Source organism: Coffea eugenioides, chromosome 11 (assembly GCF_003713205.1).
Source record: "Coffea eugenioides isolate CCC68of chromosome 11, Ceug_1.0, whole genome shotgun sequence".
Classification (NCBI taxonomy): domain Eukaryota; kingdom Viridiplantae; phylum Streptophyta; class Magnoliopsida; order Gentianales; family Rubiaceae; genus Coffea; species Coffea eugenioides.
In genome coordinates, this window is record NC_040045.1 from 51,720,403 (window position 1) to 51,739,097 (window position 18,695).

Genomic DNA, 18,695 nt, shown 5'->3' on the forward strand with positions numbered 1-18,695 from the left:
ATATAAAGAACATCACAAAACCTCTCGTTCTCCTAGTTACAATAGAAACTAGAGATAATAGCGGTAATTCTACAGTTTTATTGGCAAAAAAATTTAAAAAAATGAATAAGAAACCAATAGAATGAAAAAATAATTTTAAAAGTCATTTTAAATATAAGCATATTAAACAAGGGAATTTCATTAAAATATTTAAGGGTAGTATTATCATTTTAAATGATGGGGAGGTATGTGTAATTTTTAAAATCTCAAGGGTGCTAAATGAAATTATTAAAAACCTCAAGGGAGGTTTATAAAAAATTGTAGTAGTGACGTCATCGATTTAAGACCGGCTAGCTGACACGCCTGGGGGGCTTTGCCGCTTTAAATATGCATTGACATGCTATCGAACTTTCCTCTTTCTAACCTACGCTTCTCCTTCTTCGGAAGCGTAGTTCTCTCTCTCGGCGCAAATTCCATTTTACTGATAAATCTGTTTTCATATTAAGAGAGAGAGAGAGAGGGAGGGAGAGAAAAACAAGGTCGGTCGGAGAAAGTGGAGCATTTCTAGCCGCTTCTTTTGCATTGGTCTCCGAGGTCCCACTCCTTTTAACTCCCGAACCGACGTCGTCAGGTGATTTTCCTGCAACCCTAATCTTTCATTTCTAGGGTAAACAGATCTGATAGAGGTCGTTCTTTATGTTACTGCAATCGTAGGCACAGGCTATCACATCTGTTCTAGGCACACGGATCAGGAGTTCTCTTTGCATGTTGCTTCTGGGTATCCAGATTGCAAAGGCATGAAACTTTTGTTTAAGTTAGGGTTTTCTAATTTCAAATTATGTCATCCTTTCTCTTCAATTGTTTCTTTTGATTCTCCCTATGATTTGGCTTGGTTGCATGTACATGCGGTAGAGTTCATGCAGGAGAGTTGTAAATGTGTGTTGATTGTATTGATTACGTGTAGACGCGGGTATAAGATGGCATTCTTGTGGTTTATTTTATTCGCCTATATCTGCTAATGCTTTGGATGATATGAAAATGAAGTTGCTTCGAGTTTTATCATCATTTGGCTTGTGATGAAAATTTCTTATTGTCGTTAACAAGAATTTCAATAGTTTCCCGTTTTATTTCTAAGGTTGTGGTGGCTCTATTGACTTTGGATTTAGCTGTAGTATGTAGAAGCTCGATTATCATTTTTTTAGCTGTTGTGTTTTCTGTAAATTGTGTTTTTATTCTCATCCATGTGTTTCGTACTGGTTAAAAGTAAGTTATACTCATCTTCTACTGCCATGATGTTTAAGCATTTTGTAGGTTTTTTGCCTTTAGGGTCATTTAGTTCTCTAAACCTCATTGAAAACTTTGTTTTTTCATTAAATGCTCTTGCCAGCTGCACAGTTCTGAAGGAATCTGTTTTTAAGAACAAATCTTGCAGAATGGCGGCTACTGCTACTGTCTCTGCAGGCATACGGTATGCACCAGAGGACCCTACCCTCCCCAAACCTTGGAGAGGCCTAGTTGATGGTAAGACTGGATATCTGTACTTTTGGAATCCGGAGACCAATGTTACGCAATATGAGAGGCCTGTTTCCTCTTCGCATGTGGGATCTGCTCCGCTGCATAGACCTCTTAGTTCATCTGTTCATGTTCAAAAATCTTCTCAAGGACAACGCCGTGAGAGTAGTCCCATAGATGATGATGATAGATACAGCAGAGGCGGTAATGGTGCTTCAATGAAGGTTTTCTCTGGAGTTGGAAGTTCTCAGGTTTTTTTTTTTAAATTTGCTTAAAGCATAGATATTCATGATAATTCTTAGCCTGCTCTTGTGAAGTCACCCAATGACTTTCATTATTTTGCATTAGGATCTGCGTAGTGGACCATATCATCCTCGTGATGTTGCAAATGTAACAGTGGGCACTGGTGGTGTGAAGGGATACTCATCATCAAGTGCAGGAACTGGCTTATCTGGAGAGGCCTATCGTCGTCAGCATGAAATAAGTGTAACAGTAAGCATCAAGTGCATAACATTTTGCTTATGTGTTTTTGTTCAATTAGTTATTTATAGTCCACCAAGATTTCAATGCAATTTACGAAGGGGAGGAATCGGGCTCAGCTGTGGGTCCCTGGCTTAATTCAGTAAGTTGTGGGGCTGAATTGATTGTGCAGAGCCCTAGGTTCACTTGATGTATCTTTTAGCATCAATTCCTTTTTATCTTTATCTGACTTAGGTTGTTGTTAAGGTTCGCTCATAGTTGCCTGCGACAAATATTAATGAGCCACTGTGTAATTCAAATCAATGATTCAATAATATTGCATCTACAAGTCAAACTTGAAGACCTTTTAATTACTTCCTTGTTAAGTGTGTACAATTACATTTGCATTTAATTACTCTAAGCTAGCAAGTGTAATTTTAGGGCAATTATTCCTTCGCATGTGATTCTCTATTAAAAGTTTTGTTTCATAGTTGTCTTCTTTCCTATTGAAAGCTGAGGTATATGGTAAGTGTTACGTCTTTGTGACCGTTTTTCTCTGTCCAATATACCAGGGAGACAATGTGCCCCCACCTTTGACATTATTTGATTCCACTGGTTTTCCATCTGAGATTCTGAGAGAGGTACGAGTCTATTTTTCCTTTTCATGTGTCCTTGACCAGAACCCTATCTAAAATTTTTGCAATGTTAATAAATTATTTCTGTAAATAAGTCCTGTGATTGCTGGAGGTCCACGTTGAACTCCGGGGCTCACGTGCATCTTTTTTTGCATCTGTACTTTTTGTCGTAGGTGCGATATTTGCTCCAGGGAGGAGCTAAATGTCGTACATTGTGTTGCCCTCCTTTGGGGGCTCGCATAAATTCAGACTGCCTTTATTCGGTGGGCCAATTTTTGTGAAGGGCTTTCCGAATCATCTAAGTTCGTGGCGGACTGCTGTTGGTGATGATTCAGTCTGCCACTTGGTCTGAACAGAAGAAGAGGTGTCCTCCTTTTGTTGCTTGCGGCAGCAAGCATTAGCTGCCAATACTTTGGGGGATGATGCTTCTTCTTGGATGGGCCACTTGCATAAAGTCAAAAATGAACCAAACAGAAATCTTGAGGGCAGTCAGTACCTCTGCTTATAGGGGTGCGGATTTTTCTTTGCTTTTCCAGGTATACAATGCTGGGTTCTCTGCCCCTACTCCAATACAGGCACAATCATGGCCAATTGCTCTTCAAGGTCGCGATATTGTAGCAATTGCCAAGACAGGCTCTGGGAAAACGTTGGGTTATCTGATTCCTGGTTTTATTCATCTAAAGCGCAGACACAACAATCCTCAGTTGGGTCCTACTGTTTTGGTGCTGTCACCAACAAGGGAATTGGCGACTCAAATACAAGATGAAGCTATAAAATTTGGAAAATCATCGAGGATATCTTGCACGGTATGATGAAATTTTGATCATAGGGATTTTTTTTTTGTTTTGCACAAATGCAAATCAAATTATGAATGTGAAGAAACTCAAAAAACAAGTAACATGTATAACATTTATTGCCAGTGTTATATGCTTGGTACTACAAATAATGAGCAAGTGATTAGGTGCTATGTTCACACCAGCCTGTGCAATTTTTCTCTCCTATGCCATTTCTTTTGTATGTTATTATTATTGCAGAGAATTAGTGCTGAAACTTGAATTTCTTCTGCTTTTAAGTGCTTGTATGGAGGTGCTCCGAAAGGACCTCAACTAAAGGAGATAGATAGGGGTGTGGACGTCGTTGTGGCTACTCCTGGCCGATTGAATGATATTCTGGAGATGAGAAGAGTTAGCCTGGATCAAGTCTCATATTTGGTACTAGATGAGGCTGACCGCATGTTGGACATGGGATTTGAGCCTCAGATAAGGAAAATTGTGAAGGAGGTGCCAACTCGAAGGCAGACCTTGATGTACACTGCCACTTGGCCTAAGGAGGTTCGGAAAATTGCTGCTGATCTCCTTGTTAACCCAGTTCAGGTGAACATTGGGAATGTTGATGAGCTCGTAGCTAACAAGTCTATCACCCAGGTAATTATCTTTAGTGATATATAATAACTAGTAACATCTTTTTCCCTGCCACAACTCCTAGCCCACAGGCTGGTTTATGACCCATGAATCTATGGCGTTCGGATATGATGTGTTTTTGGAATATTCTATAAAAATGTTTTCCAATTATCCTTTTATCTCATGTACATCAAATCTCACAAAGTGCTACAATATTATTTTCTTTTTGCAGATTCTTGGTTTATTGGCCAATTTTTGTTATTTTTATTCATAATTCATCTCATTTTTCAACTGCAGCATGTTGAGCTCTTATCATCAATGGAGAAACACCGACGGTTGGAGCAGATATTGCGATCTCAAGAACCGGGATCAAAGGTAATCATTTTTTGTTCAACTAAGAAGATGTGTGATCAACTTGCACGCAACCTAACCCGCCAGTTTGGAGCTGCTGCTATTCATGGGGACAAATCCCAGAGCGAGAGGGATTTTGTCTTGAGCCAGTTTCGGAATGGTAGATCTCCAATCCTTGTAGCCACTGATGTTGCTGCTCGTGGCCTAGATATTAAAGATATCAGGTTTGTAGCCACTGATGTTGCTGGATTTTTTTTTTGGGGGTTACAATTGCATGAGTTTTTTATGTTGCATGAGTGAGTAGATGACTGTCAGCTCAAGTTTGGAGGGCCAGATTTTGATCTTGATATTAAATTGTAGCCATTTAGCTTTTTTATTTTTACAATTTTTGGTTGCTGTGATGTGTGAATACAAACTTTTTACATGATGATTGTGGATGGTTTACCTCTCAGGGTGGTGATAAACTATGACTTCCCCACTGGAATTGAGGACTATGTTCATAGAATTGGAAGGACTGGAAGGGCAGGTGCCACTGGGGTGGCGTACACATTTTTTGGTGACCAGGATGCTAAGTATGCTTCTGATCTTGTCAAAGTTCTGGAAGGTGCCAACCAACGTGTTCCTGTCGAAATCCGTGATATGGCTTTACGTGGTGGTGGAATGGGAAGGTCTAGGCGTTGGGGATCTGGACCTGGTGGACGTGATGGTGGTCGAGGTGGCCGTTATGATTCTGATTACAGTAGCAGAGACGGACGAGGCAGTTGGGCAAACTCATCTGAAAGAGGAGGTGGACCTGGTTGTGACCGAGACTCCCGTGACAGGTCTCTGACTTTTTCATTTTGTTCTGTGTTGTTTAGTAAGGTCCAAGGTGAAATTCTCTGCCCATCTCTCTTGCTGCTGCCTTTGAGGTGGCATTTATTCCTGCCGTTGCTTTTTGACTCTGCCTTTTTGGTCTTTTTCTCTTCATCCAGTGAGAGGTATGGTCGCAATTCCCGTGATGTTGAAGCCTCAGGAAGCTTCCATTACCGAAGCTTTCATGAAAAAATGACTCAGAAGCATAGTCGAAGTAAAAGTCGTAGTCGGAGTAGAAGCCCCATCCGTGGATCTGGTTGGGGTGACAACCGAAGCAAGGGCCGAAGTCGTAGCCGCAGTGCTGACAGGTTTGATCAGGCTCCACCAGTACGTAGTTTTCATGAAGCTATGATGCAACGGGCCCGTTCACCTCCAAAATTTGGTGATCTTGATTTCCCGTCTTTCAATGGAAGTAAATCAAAAGAAGATTCAGACAATCATTGGGGGAGATTGCAGTCTCCATCCCATGGTTCTGAGAGGGAGAACGTTGGAGGTTCATGTGAGCAGCAATGGGGGCATTCACCAGTTAAGCGGCAGGATAATCAATCAAATTTGCATTTTGGGGAGGAAGAAGAGGAAGGAATGATTCAAGCTGAAGAAGCTTTGGCGCCTCACGATGAAGACGGGCTGTTTCCCAGGAACAAATAACTGTGTCAAATAACTGTGTCTGATGTCCCTGATTATATGCATCTAGTATCAAACTTGCATGACTCTTTTGTAGCTCATGTTAGGGAGTTAGTGACTGAAGAATGAGGATTGCCTGTTGATTTGTCTTTTCACAAATCTAGGTGATTGGGAACCATATGACGAGGGTCTAATTTTTTGTTAGCTAATCGTGCCCTGGGAAAAAGGGTGAACAGGGATATGTCCAAATTAGCGAGGAAAGATGCGCCAGAGAACCTCGTTTGTTTTGATATCCTGTAAATGAATGGGCTGGCGCATATACATGCAAATTCATGTTATATTTGATCTCTGATGATGTTGGGCTCGAAGACTAATGCTCGTTTTACGTCTACCTTAGTGACATTTCAGTGCTATTACAACAGAATGTGGAAGTCCCAGTGCTATTTCCAGCTGACGTATTGTCTTATATTTGTCCAAGAAAATGAAAAACCAGAGAACCTCCCTTCTTCAGTTGGTGCAGTGCAATCCCGCGTCCAAATTCCACTTGCGTTATTTCATGTATATTTTTTTTTTCAATACTTCATGCGACCTTAGGCGTTGGTTTTATTCGCTTTGCCCTTGAATATAGAAAGACTCCAGCAAGAGCAATACCAGTTCCTGAAACTCAGCAAGAGCGGCATTAGATCATCCGTCAGCAAATTTTTCTCAAGCAAAAACCAGACCATAGCAAGTTAGTAATCCCAAAAAAAAAAAGGGGCCTCCAACACAAGCTCTCACCGAACAAGAAACGGAAAAAACACTACAAATATTATAAGCAGCAAAGAGAATTTACCAAGGGCGTTTATTGTTGAGACAGATGTCTGGAAGAAGATCATTGAGGACACAATGACCACAACCCGCTTCACACAGTTGCCTACTGAATGAGTCACTGGTGACACCATTTGAAGTATCATGTAAGAAATCTGCACCAGTTGAAGTATCATGTAAGATCCTTAACATGGGGATTCACACTGATTTAGACATGAAGGTGATATTGGAGTGCACGAGAACAAATGTTGCGACTGATACACGTCAAACGAACGAGATTTCATTAAATTGCTCATCCTTTTCCGGTGCTTCAGTCGTTATTTGATAAAAATAAAGTAAACCTCAAGACTATCAGCTTCAATTTGGAAGTTCGAATCTAGACTGCTTTGGATTTTAATGCGGTGCAACAATCTTTATTGCCAAAGTTAAAGAATTTATTCAAGAACATGGGATAGATAATCGTGTAGTATCTGCAATTCTGAAAGAGAAAAAAAGAGGATGTTGTAAAACAGGGAGGATCATACCTGTTGGTAACTGTGGAAGCAGAAACCAGCTAACAGAGATCTCACCAGAAATTCTCTAACATTCAAGCCCTGACTCGCCTGAACACAAGGTATTCAAAACGACGTATGGAGAGCTATTGGAGAAAGATGGCAATGTAAAGCCCTAAAAACTCTTGCTTAAAAGTTACTATTACTTACAGCATATTGAAGGTACGATGGACTAAGCTTGATCCCGTCAATCAAAACAGTAATGGGTACCAGAAGGATAAATGAAGTGATAGTCATGACAGAGAAGAGATTGATATTGTCCAAAGCGTCCTGTTCAACAGGCCTGCTGGTTATTGGGTATAATACGAACCAAGAATCTTATGCGAAAGCATGGTAAACAGGGAGATTTCACTGTACCCACTGTTTAAGGATGAAAAATTACACTGTTGATCAAGAATATTAAACCAGAACTGCACAAATGCAGACATGATGACAAATTCTCGCCAAACTGGCATTGGACCATACCTCCTTTACCATGACCTTTTTGCTGTAGACATTACGTGATTGATTGGTCAGATTGGAGGCCATTGCGCTCCCAAAGCCTATCCTGGTTTAGATATTCAAAATTATTAAACCAGAACATAATAATATGTGATGTGCACCCCATTTTATGTTCTTCTATTGTGACAAGGTCGTACCAATTAAAAGATGTCTCCGTGAATGATGCCAATGCCACTCCTCCAACTATAGGCACCAGGGAAGCAACTACCCAGACAGATGGCCGCTGTGAAATTTATGTCCAAGCTTAAAGTTAGGGTCTTCAGCCCAAAAAATGAAAATGGTAAGGAAATAGTGGCCATTTGATTCAAAAAGAAGTAAAGCACAACAAACAGGGCAAGATGAAGGATGCTTCTCTAGTCACATGACTGGAGTCTGGGATATGTTCAAAACATGGCACCTAGAACAAACGCAACCGACTATTTACAACACTGAAGTGAACCAAAAGGAAAAGAAACCGCAAGTCTCACTACTGGCTTCTTGGGAGTGCTAAATTACCAAAACAGCGACATCATAGTTACTAACAACCCGGTTGACAACATTTACCAATGAAGAGGTGAGAATTAAAGTTGGTATATACCTCGCCAAGAAAGAGGACAGAAAGAAGTACAGTGAAGAAAGGCTCCATGGCTTTGATGGTATGAGTGAAAGAAACCGCTACTTTTCCAAGACTGATGTTGGTTAGGAGGTTCCCCACAGTGTGCCCCGCAGCCAGCAAGAATATTGCTTCAAACTGAAACATACAAAACAATGTGCACATGTATAATCTTTACCAGTGACAAAAAGATTGAAAGTTTCAAGTGTCATCAAGGTCAAATAAGGAACTAAAATCAAAAGAAAGAACAGCAGAGCACACCTACCTGAGATCTGTTGATCGTCGGCCTTTTATGGAGATTCAGTGCCCACATAAAGAGTACAAGCATGGTTCCGCAACCAAATTGGAATGCTGAAACTGTTGTTGGGTGTGGAAATACCTTCAAAACCTGCAATGCACTTATAAAAGTCGTTTGTTTACAGAAAATGAAACACACATTCCACGAGTGAAGCTAATGACATGAGCATAACCATAGAAGAAAATTACTACTTCTGCTGTTACTACAATATGGGAAAAAGAAATTAAAGATATCCAAAGCAAAGAAGAAAAGGGAACCTGCTTGTTGAAAATGTTGAAGTATATATTCAACGAGTACCAGACTACGAACATCACCCCGAGCTGCAAAGTCTTCAGCAGCTCATTCGGCTTGGCGGACTCGCCCGCATTATTATCAGGAACTGCTGTGGCTCTGAGCTTGACATGGCACGAGGTTTTATTTGCTGCAGAAAATGAGAAATGGGTTCTTGTATTGGAGCCGCCTAATCCTAAAGCAGAGTTCAGTAGGAAAGTAGTCCTCTTCTGGAGTTTGCGGTCGCAGTGGAAAGATGTTGATTTTAGATTCAGAGACAGAGAGGAGTGGCAGTGGTATCTCGCAGCTGGGTTGATTCTTCTGCTGTTGAAGATTTCGTGCTTGAGTTTTGAAGGTCTTGTGGAAGTAGAGACAACCGAGAGTCGTAGCAGATGGCAGCTCGCCATCTCAGGGAATTTAGATCCCCGTGGAGTGGAGGCCGGAGGGGAAGTGCCAATTCAAGAACTGCCAAGCAATACCGCCAGTGTACTTGAATTCTGATTAACAATGCACACTAGCCTTTCCGCGACGTACTCGTATGGTGGCTAAAAAATTTAGTCATTGGCGGCTAAAAATTTTTCCGAGGCAGTGGGGAAAAAAGACGGCCAAGCAAACACGCTTCTGCCAGGAGTGAAATGGCGGGACCAGAAGAAACAAATACTAATCGTTTATTGAAAGTGGAAAAATCAAATGTTACACACACATTTGGAATTTTGGATTTATGGTATTACGGTCACGTCACGTGCATTTGAACCGTACGTGTATCATCATCTCCTCCCGTTTTCCTATTATTATGGGATAATTTCAGAAACGTCCCTCGCTCCAGCTTTCTATTCTAACGATTGCACTTCAATGCCCTTTAACATTGAAAACCCTCTCCTTCAATGACATTTTTATAGATATTTCAGCCCTTATCAAGAAAAACTTCCTTAAAATTTGAGAAAAAAATATTGACGCATAATTCTCTATCAAATTTGCCTTCATTGTACGCAGGAGAAAATATGTACTACCTTTTTATGAAATTAACAAAACCAAAAAAAGGAAATAATTTTTGCCCTCTAATGATCCTCTCAGGACATATAAGAAAGTCAACTTTTAACCGTTAAACCGAACGGCTCTATTCTAACATTGTACAAACCAGAGAAAATGCGAAAAACATGCATTCCATTTTTCAAAGAAAGGATTCTTGTGTGAAGTGAGCTGTGACACTTGTCAAGTATTACAGGTGCACATTGATCAGCGTAGCAGCGTAGCAGCATAGCAGTTGAAGAACAAGTATGTCGTCTCTATCAAATTAACACATGAACTTAATTCATAGAGGAACATCATTGAGAATCAAAAACAGAATTTTTGGTCGCGGATGCAATGCAAAAGATCAGAATTTCAAAAAGTGAAAGAAATCCAAATAGAATAATCGTGAGAAAAGAATTGGAGAATAAAATAGTGGGCGGTGTACTTCAAAGCCAGTAGTGTTTTGATAGTAAAATGAAATCGAATTCTTAGGCTTACTACAGTTGGGATCCTCTATGTCACTACTCGGTGCCAATCCCACTTATCACGTGATGGTATAAGAAATTTAAATAAACAACACATGATAAACAGAACATTTGACATAAATATAGAAGTGACACTGAATTGCCACTGAAAAATGACACTGAGAATCCTATGTGAGCTTACTAGCCGTTACCGTTTCCACAGGTGGAGTATAAATTTGCATTTTTAAGGGAAAGATAGAGGTGGCAAAATGGATTCAAATCCATTTATCCATCCATATAAATCAAGTTTAAATGAATTTGGATGACCAAAAAAAGGATGATGACTTTAAATGGATAATCATTTAAAATCAATTAAATTGATGGATTTACATGGATTATCCACTTGAATGCAATGGGAAGACGGATCCAGGACTGACGAACAACTTCTTTCCTTCCAGAAAGCGTCATCATTGTGGGCCCACAAAACTAGAGAACATCATCGCTTTCACAAGAAAGAAATGGAGCTAGAAACACATATTGACAACTGGCCTCTATGAGTCAGTTAAATTTGAGAAGAATCTTTTTTTGTTATTGTCTTGTACTTCGTTCAGTATATATTCGTCTTTTTCTTTTTCTTTTTTTTGTAGATTTTTCCGTTTAGTTGCTTAATAATCACATGTTATTTGCCTTCTACTAAGGGCCTGTTTGGAGTTACAATAACTTATTAAAAAGTAATTTTTCAATAAAGTTTTAAATAAAAGTATTTATTAAGTATTTAAATGCTTTAAAATATATTATTTGGAGATATAGTTCAATAAATACTTATTGTATTGGATAATATGTAATTTAAAATTTTTTAAATATATTTATCTCTTTATTTAGTTCATAATATAGGATAAAATAATTAAATTCAATGTTTTATTTTTTAAATCACAAAAGCTACTATAAAAGTACCAAATTTAACCTTTTGCTAAAAGTGTTTTTAACACCAAAAACTTTATTCCTAATTTTATGGGATGATATTCACCAAACATTTTACTTTTAGCACCTAAAAATGCATTTACCAGAAGCACTGCAACTCTTATGGGTAGAGCTTGCGCTTCTTATGGGGTGCAGAGCTTGCGCTTCTTATGGGGTGCAACCCAGCTCAACTCAGGATTAGTCAGGACCCAAAGTGACTATTGCATACCGAGGGATCTGACAAAAAAAAAAGTTATCAAAATATTTAAATGGATTATAAATGGATAATTGGTTTTTATTTAATCCATTTAGATCAATCCATTTAGATCCATTTATTAAATGGATCTAAATGGATTGGATAAATTTCATCCACCATCCGTTAAGTCAAAACTAATTATGAACCATTTATCCATATTGCCACCTCTAGGAAAGACGTGGAAATCAATCACCAAGGCAAGACTGCATTGCCACACGCATCCACGTTCGAGTGAGTCGGGTCTAGAAGGTGGACCTCGGTCTTAGGGCCCCGCGCGAGAAAAATCAAGCACTGGAGCCGTTTTAGGACCACAATTTTCAGTTTGGCTTTACGTTCCATGTTCCAGTTTTTGTATTTTTCTGCGTAACGAACAGGACAAGAGAATGACGGAATTCTGGGCTTTGGGGCCTGGTTTTGTCAAGGTATCAATCCATCGGCCCAATAGGCAAAGACAGAGAGAAATTATCTTCGAAGAAAATGGGGCTTCCACAGGTTAAGATGAGGATTGATCCATTCAGATGCAGCTAATCAAATGTCCACGAGTAGGCATGTGTGAATGGTACAACATATATTCTTCTGGCATTATGTTATAGAAAAAAAAAAAAAAGAGTATCTCTTAAAGGAAACAAAAATAAGTCGATGGTTGATTTGCCTTTTTTTAAAAAAAAAATATTTTGTTGGTTCTAAAATTTCAAAAAAATTTTCACCAAGACCAATAAATGGTTTTAAAGTTACTAAATAATTATTGTATAATTCAGAATGATTGTCAATGAAAAAACAAACATAATAATTAGACGCCCGTTACGTACCCTTTATGCACTATCGTATTATACTAATTCAATTTAAAAACTCAAAAGGTATGGCACTAAAATTTTGGGTTGACAAAATTATGTGGTTATCGAATTAGGCAAGTCCTTGATACTAGTGGGAGTTTTCTCTTTCTTAATATTTAGGAGTGAGCCTTTTTTTTCCTGTCCCAAAAGTTTTTGTTTAATTTCTTGTTAGTATTTTTTTCTCAGATATAAGAATTCTCAGGGAATTATCAAAAAAAAAAAAAAGAATTCTCAGGGAAGGAGATAAACGTTATCCATTGGTAACTGACAAATCGGACCCGCTGTATCACGGCCAACGGGACCGATCAAAGAAAAAGACGTAGGCCTTTTTGGCTTTTGGCTTTCGCCAATCCAATGGAGAGAGTGGAGAGTCGTCAATGATCATGAGTCTTCCCCAGCCAATCTCCACTTGGGGTCCGCATCATTTTAATACGTATTATTGTTTGATTCATTAATTTTACCAGTACAACTACAAAATAAAGGAGCGAATCCAATAATCCAAACGTTGATAAATGATTGGATAAGAGTTGAGCAGAAAATGAAACAAGACCGACGCCTTGTATTGAACTCTTTGTTCTAGACAGCACGGACTCTTTAAGGCACACGTCGACCTAATAATAGGCTCCGATCATGCAGAAAAAACAAAAGAACAAAGAAACAAAAGAGCACTTCGCTTAGCCGTCGGTTAAGGGGGAACGATAGCCGAAGCGAAAGCACCCGCATTATCATCGCCTTTTCCTCTGTCGAGTCTTCTTTCTCAGCCCAAAGGTCTGGTTCAGGTAATGGTCTTTGCTCTTCTGATTTCTTCTTTACCGAGTATAAGGGCTTCTCTTTTTCTCTTTGCTGGTGGAGATATTTATTTATTTATTTATTGTTGATCCTGCTAGTTGATTGCTAGCCTTGTGGTTCTGATGCGTGCTAGGTGTTTGTCTGTAAGTCTGACAGAGTAATGCTGCCATTTGTATATTGGGGGTCTCGTATTGGACTTTGAAGATTGATTAGATTTAGATATTAGATTTGATGTTTTGGAATGGATGCAATTGCAGTATGAGATGTTCAGCAAAACATAGGGGTTGTTTTGCAGATAACTGGGCATTGATTTTAGTGCCTTATTCTTTCTAATTGAGATAGAAAAAGTATTCATTCGTTTTGCTAAGTGTTTTTTGATTTTGCTTAGTAAAACTGTTTGGAAGTCCAATTGTTGAGTTTCGCATTTTTTTCAAGACATATATGTTGTCAAAAGTAGATTTTCTTGTTGGATACTTGGATTTGGTTATACTTCATAGTTTGCATGTGGTTGTAAAGCAACCATTAAGCAATAGAAAAATGACTCATTTTGTTTCTCTCCCAGAATGCGGTTGATGGTGACTGATGATACTACAACCTTGAGTTATTGGTTAAATTGGAGGGTCTTACTCTGTGCAATATTGGTATTGACACCAATGGCAGTAGCATTCTATCTTATATGGAAATATGAACGTCCGACAAAAGATTCATGCTCCGACAGAGAAGCGTTGCATGATGAGAGATCCAGGATTTTGTGGAATGATGAAGCTTGGAGGCCATGTTTAAAGGAAATTCCCCCGAGTTTTTTGATGGTCTATCGGGTTATCGCATTCTGTCTGCTCTTAGTGGCCCTTAGTTTTGATGTTGCAGTTCACGGTGGTGAATTATTTTACTATTATACTCAGTAAGTCATCTTTGCTGAGTGGCTATGTGTAGAATCAATCTGTGGCAATTTAAACATTTTGCACTGTGGTTACCACTGAATTAATTTGATAAACATTTGAATTGCATAAGAAAAGAGGAGACATAATTGTAAATCTTGAAGCAGTTTGTGAAATTTATTCTAGACTTCAGATTCTAAGTGAGGTCAAGCATTGGTGTACCGACTAGCAATTTTTTTCCTTACCTTACTACGAAGATTTCATCCCCTAGAGGAAAGAGGGCAGTTTACCAGTTTCAAACCTTCTTTCTGGACTTGAGAGCCTCAAAACTTAAAAGGTACAGAGTCTGGGTTCCTTGTGCCGCATGCTTGTGCTTTCTTGAATGCTAGTATGCTAGGTTACTAGAATACGCGATTGGCTTGCTTCTGACTTCTTTGCTTGCACGTTTAGTATGATATTTTTCCTACCAATTTATTTTGTCCTTTATTAAGGTAACATCAAGCACTTTTTCTCACTGACTGTGAGAAGTTTGGTTTCACTCCTTCCCTCATTTTATTCAGTGATGCTTAGCTTAACTTTAGCTCTCAGTCTAGGGAGTGGCTAAGCCGAAAAGGAGGAGGTGGACTTGCGACCCTACTCTCAACTTTAGCTGAGAAGCACCCTCCTTCCACTTCCCCTTTTCAGTCTGCCCAAAAGCCCACCCACCTGGTTTATGAGCCCCACTCCACTTTTACTTCCTTCTACTTTTACCTGCAATCACAGACAGTGGCAGAGTAGCTTACCTTGATCCTGGCTTGCATAATTTTGGCAAGTAAAATAAGGGTCAATACTGAAGGTCTAAAAATGTAAATGCACCCACCCTCACCCAAATACAGAGACGTTTTCTAAACATGTCACTAAAATTGTACAAATTAATGGGTCAACTACTATTTCAGCCTTGAGAATTTATCTTCTAAATGTGGTAGCTTGCATAATTTTGGCAAGTAAAATAAGGGTTAATACTGAAGCTCTAAAAATGTAAATGCACCCATCCTCACCCAAATACAAAGATGTTTTCTAAACATGTGAAATGGTTTTCTTCTGGAGATTTAGAGGATAAAACTTGTACAAATGAATGGGTCAACTACCATTTCAGCCTTGAGAATTTATCTTCTAAATGTGGTATGCTTTTATTTTTGACAGAAGTGAATAGTGGCTTTATTTCTCCCTGACTATGGGATTTATGATTTTTTTGGCTGCTATGCAGGTGGACTTTTACGTTAGTTACCATATATTTTGGGGTATGCATATGTTTCTCTTCTTTATGGACCTGATGGCAAATCTTACATGTGCCATCTGGTTGTACGGATATTCCAATTTGTTTGAACTTCTATTTTTTGCTTCTGCCAATACAAAATGCAATCTTTTCTGATGTTGTCTTCTCAAGTCTCTTTGCAGCTTGGATCTGTGCTGTCACTCTATGGATTTTGTAAGGATAACAGAATGAACAACAAGGTTAATGATCGTATCGTTGAAGACACAGAGAAGGGCTTATATATGCCACTTGCATGCGAGGGAACTTCAAATGGAAAAGTGGGTGGAAACTTGGATTACAAAGGGAAATCAAACACTCCATGCAGTGCTGCCCTCTGGTGTAACCTATTTCAGATTTTATTTCAGGTAAATCATCTTTAGGGGATTAAACATCCTGCTATAATAGGATGACCATGAAAACAGATGAAAAAATTTTACTCTTAGCACTAGATAGACCTGGCCAGAGATTATGGGTTGCCTTGAACATTCTCTTGGATATCTAGACTTTTAATATATTCATTACTTCATCATATAATTGGCTTTGAATGGTCTTTTATTTTGACAAGTTGCTTTTTCGGCTGCATCTCTGTGTATATGGTATAGGTCTCTTGACGTTGTGGAGTTTTAGTTACAGAAATTGCGCCTAGATGAAGTGAATGTTTTTCTTTTGTGACACTGTTAATGCCAATTTACTTGACCATTTCTTACTGTGGCAATTTTTGGTGTTAACATTATCAAACTTAATTATGTTGTGTTGGAAGTCCAACTTTTTCGTTTTCCAGTATTCAAGCTAGCTAATAACATTTTTCGATGCACAGATGACAGCAGGGGCGGTGATGCTTACTGATTCTGTTTACTGGGTCGTTATTTTCCCATTTCTTAGCATCGAAGATTATGAGATGAGTTTGGTAAGTACTCGAAGACTGACTTGTATGAACAATCTTGAATTTGTATTATATTAGTGGAATCAATAATGATTGCGGTAATTTGTGAAGCTGATTACTGTGCCTGTAGTGTTTGTTAGTTTGTAAAACATGGCCATGCTTCGTAGCATTTGATTTTAAATTTGTAAATTACTTAGTTGCCTAAATGTTGTATTTACCTTCTATCAGACGCTTTTGTGGTGCTATTTGGTTTTAGATATGATATATCAGAAATTCTTTTGCACCCAGCATGGCTGTCTGAATTATATGTAGTGTGTTATCTCATTGATTGATTCTCAGATAGTGTGTATTACTTGGTGACAATTAGGGGAATGATGAAATACATTTTATCGTCTGTGGCAAAACTGATAGTTCAGTTCTACCGCTAACTGATTTGGTGATCTCTGACCTCAAGAAATTTTCTTCTTCACTTGATAGACAACCGTTTCAGTCTTCAGTGAAATGGATAAATATACACGTTTGAATAGTACAAATATTTTAGTTTTCCAATCTTTGGCACATGGTCTTGCTGCTGATATGGTGATTCTAAATGTTGGGATGCTAGTCATCTTCTAAAGTCGTTCTGCAGACATCTCTGTGTGTCCAACATTTCCAAGGCACGTTTCTGTTTCTCCAAAATCAGAAAATGCTACCTTTTTTTTTTTGGTACAAAGTGTAGCTAAAGGACAATTTGGTCATTTCGATAGTGCATAAAAACTAATGGTTTGAAAAAGAAGATCCCAGATCTTCAGCATGCCATCAATTTGCCCACAGTATGCAGCTATATGCTCCTTTTGTTATCCATTTATCTATTGTTTAATATGCTCTTGATACTGATTGGTTTTCATTTTCTGAAGATATTTCTTGCCTTCTTTATCAGTTGACAGTCCTTGCCCATTCACTTAATCTGATCTTGCTTCTTGGGGACACAGCTTTAAATTCCTTGGTAATTGCTGCTTATTCTCTTTTGCTTTTAGAATTTTCTGAACCAGCACTTTCATCTTTTTGTCCTCAATGAGCTTGAAACGCATTTTCAGCATTTTCCGTGGTTCCGGAATTCTTACTTCATATTGTGGACGGGTATTTATGTCATCTTCGAGTGGACCATTCATGCTTGTTTACCATTGTGGTAAGATTTCTCTTACTTTCTCTTATCCTTCTCTGGCAGCTGTTCTGTCTGAGTCTTTTTATTGTCAATTGTCTGTCTTCAGGTGGCCATACCCATTTCTTGACCTCTCCGCACGATATGCTCCAATATGGTAGGTTGTTTCTGAAATTTTCTCTTTATGCAGCTACTTTTGGATATGGAATTTATCTTTTCTCAGAATGACTCAAGAATTTTGCTTATGTAGTTATGGCTTTGCCTATTGTGCATAGAGCATCTATCAACTTTCAGCCCAAATATTCTATAATGGGATTTTCTGTATACCATTTCCATCTTTGTTTCACTAAACCAGCAACAGTTCTTTGATGTTAATCAAACAACTTCTTGTATATAGTTTTTCAAGATTGTTAAACAACTTGTTTGAGATAAGAGGCAGGGTATCACACACTGAATCACCATTTAGTCTGCACTTTTCAACTTGTCTGCTATCAGAAATTGTTGATCAGTTAATTCCTGTGTTGTATCTTTTGATGCCTAACTGAGTTTTGAAGCTGAAAATCACTTTTGTCTGGACTTTTCTTCTTTATTTCTTATCCATTTTAGTTTGTGTCTTCTGTATATTGGCAGGTATTTGTTGGCGGCAGTACTGCATGTCCCATGCTATAGTATTTTTGCATTGATCGTTAAATTAAAAGAGTATGCCCTGTCTAGATGGTATTCGCAATCTTATTGGTGTCAGAGATGAGACCTTGATATTAGGATGTGTTGTTTTAAATCACATACCCACACCATCAACATTTTGTCTGTTGAAGTTGCTTTAAGGGCATAGCAGAGGCGGCTTGCTCATTTGGAAGGTTTAATCGGAGAACTGAGGAATTGCGAGAGGGAGGACAGCTAAATAGGGATCATTGCTGATTTTAAGTCCATCTGATCTGGATGACATGGCAAATAAAAGTGGTCATTGAAGAATTTCTTTTTATGTCTTCTTGTTGATTGTATGGGCTCAAGTCCCAGTTTTTATTTTAATACGTGTACATCATTTTTTGTCCAAAAACTGGGTATACGCCCTGGTTTGCACAGATATTGCGGCAAATATATCAAATCTTCAACAAAATGAACCATGGGACTTGTTGCCAAAAGAAACAATATGCTTGCGCCTGGCAGCAGGTTGGCAGAGTGCCTGGTTTTACACTTTTGCTCTCATCCTTTCCCTTTCCATCTAATTTGCGATTAATGTGTGCGTGAGGGAGAAGCATTGGCTGTTAGGCTGGGTAGGCACTATGGTTCAAAGACTCGGCCGAGTCGTCACCGTCTCGGGCCCTTCCGATACGAGATCAAGACGATACGATTTC

The 18,695-nt window shown here is 38.7% G+C and overlaps 3 protein-coding genes across 5 annotated transcripts; 2 read left to right on the forward strand and 1 right to left on the reverse strand.

Annotated features, from left to right (window-relative positions):
* Positions 1–413: 413 nt before the first annotated feature.
* LOC113753426 (ATP-dependent RNA helicase-like protein DB10) lies at positions 414–6,164 on the forward strand. 3 transcript variants are annotated; one of them, XM_027297570.1, is made up of 9 exons: positions 414–610; positions 1,367–1,742; positions 1,840–1,983; positions 2,523–2,591; positions 3,122–3,391; positions 3,659–4,009; positions 4,283–4,560; positions 4,789–5,157; positions 5,308–6,164. In XM_027297570.1, exons 2-9 carry the CDS (start codon positions 1,413–1,415, stop codon positions 5,834–5,836), a joined length of 2,340 nt encoding a protein of 779 aa, XP_027153371.1. In that variant the 5' UTR covers positions 414–610; positions 1,367–1,412; the 3' UTR covers positions 5,837–6,164. The 3 variants fall into 3 exon arrangements, with proteins under 3 accessions (XP_027153371.1, XP_027153373.1, XP_027153372.1); XM_027297572.1 differs by having other exon boundaries at positions 1,398–1,742; XM_027297571.1 differs by having other exon boundaries at positions 1,412–1,742.
* Positions 6,165–6,386: 222 nt separating this feature from the next.
* Positions 6,387–9,453, reverse strand: LOC113753428 (phosphoenolpyruvate/phosphate translocator 2, chloroplastic-like). The gene is made up of 9 exons (XM_027297573.1): positions 8,819–9,453; positions 8,529–8,651; positions 8,249–8,401; positions 7,809–7,894; positions 7,636–7,717; positions 7,321–7,440; positions 7,144–7,221; positions 6,645–6,774; positions 6,387–6,469 (listed from the first exon to the last, which is right to left on the reverse strand). The coding sequence occupies exons 1-9, from the start codon at positions 9,236–9,238 to the stop codon at positions 6,393–6,395; spliced, it is 1,269 nt and encodes a 422-aa protein (XP_027153374.1). The 5' UTR covers positions 9,239–9,453; the 3' UTR covers positions 6,387–6,392.
* Positions 9,454–12,887: 3,434 nt separating this feature from the next.
* Positions 12,888–18,457, forward strand: LOC113751328. Its single transcript, XM_027295295.1, has 9 exons — positions 12,888–13,134; positions 13,707–14,045; positions 15,269–15,302; positions 15,460–15,681; positions 16,134–16,223; positions 17,119–17,184; positions 17,276–17,367; positions 17,450–17,497; positions 17,971–18,457. The coding sequence occupies exons 2-9, from the start codon at positions 13,708–13,710 to the stop codon at positions 18,086–18,088; spliced, it is 1,008 nt and encodes a 335-aa protein (XP_027151096.1). The 5' UTR covers positions 12,888–13,134; position 13,707; the 3' UTR covers positions 18,089–18,457.
* Positions 18,458–18,695: the final 238 nt, after the last annotated feature.

What these genes read in the sequence shown, in the direction of transcription:
- LOC113753426 (XM_027297570.1), top strand. Translation starts at nt 1,413, where the DNA reads ATGGCGGCTACTGCTACTGTCTCTGCAGGCATACGGTATGCACCAGAG. An exon ending in CTAACAAGTCTATCACCCAG is followed by an intron (nt 4,010 to 4,282) that starts GTAATTATCTTT and finishes TTTCAACTGCAG; the next exon opens with CATGTTGAGCTCTTATCATC. An exon ending in CTAGATATTAAAGATATCAG is followed by an intron (nt 4,561 to 4,788) that starts GTTTGTAGCCAC and finishes TTTACCTCTCAG; the next exon opens with GGTGGTGATAAACTATGACT.
- LOC113753428 (XM_027297573.1), bottom strand. Translation starts at nt 9,238, where the DNA reads ATGGCGAGCTGCCATCTGCTACGACTCTCGGTTGTCTCTACTTCCACA. An exon ending in TCAACATTTTCAACAAGCAG is followed by an intron (nt 8,652 to 8,818) that starts GTTCCCTTTTCT and finishes AGTGCATTGCAG; the next exon opens with GTTTTGAAGGTATTTCCACA. An exon ending in ACGGAGACATCTTTTAATTG is followed by an intron (nt 7,718 to 7,808) that starts GTACGACCTTGT and finishes TATCTAAACCAG; the next exon opens with GATAGGCTTTGGGAGCGCAA.
- LOC113751328 (XM_027295295.1), top strand. Translation starts at nt 13,708, where the DNA reads ATGCGGTTGATGGTGACTGATGATACTACAACCTTGAGTTATTGGTTA. An exon ending in TATTTCAGATTTTATTTCAG is followed by an intron (nt 15,682 to 16,133) that starts GTAAATCATCTT and finishes TTCGATGCACAG; the next exon opens with ATGACAGCAGGGGCGGTGAT. An exon ending in AAGATTATGAGATGAGTTTG is followed by an intron (nt 16,224 to 17,118) that starts GTAAGTACTCGA and finishes CTTCTTTATCAG; the next exon opens with TTGACAGTCCTTGCCCATTC.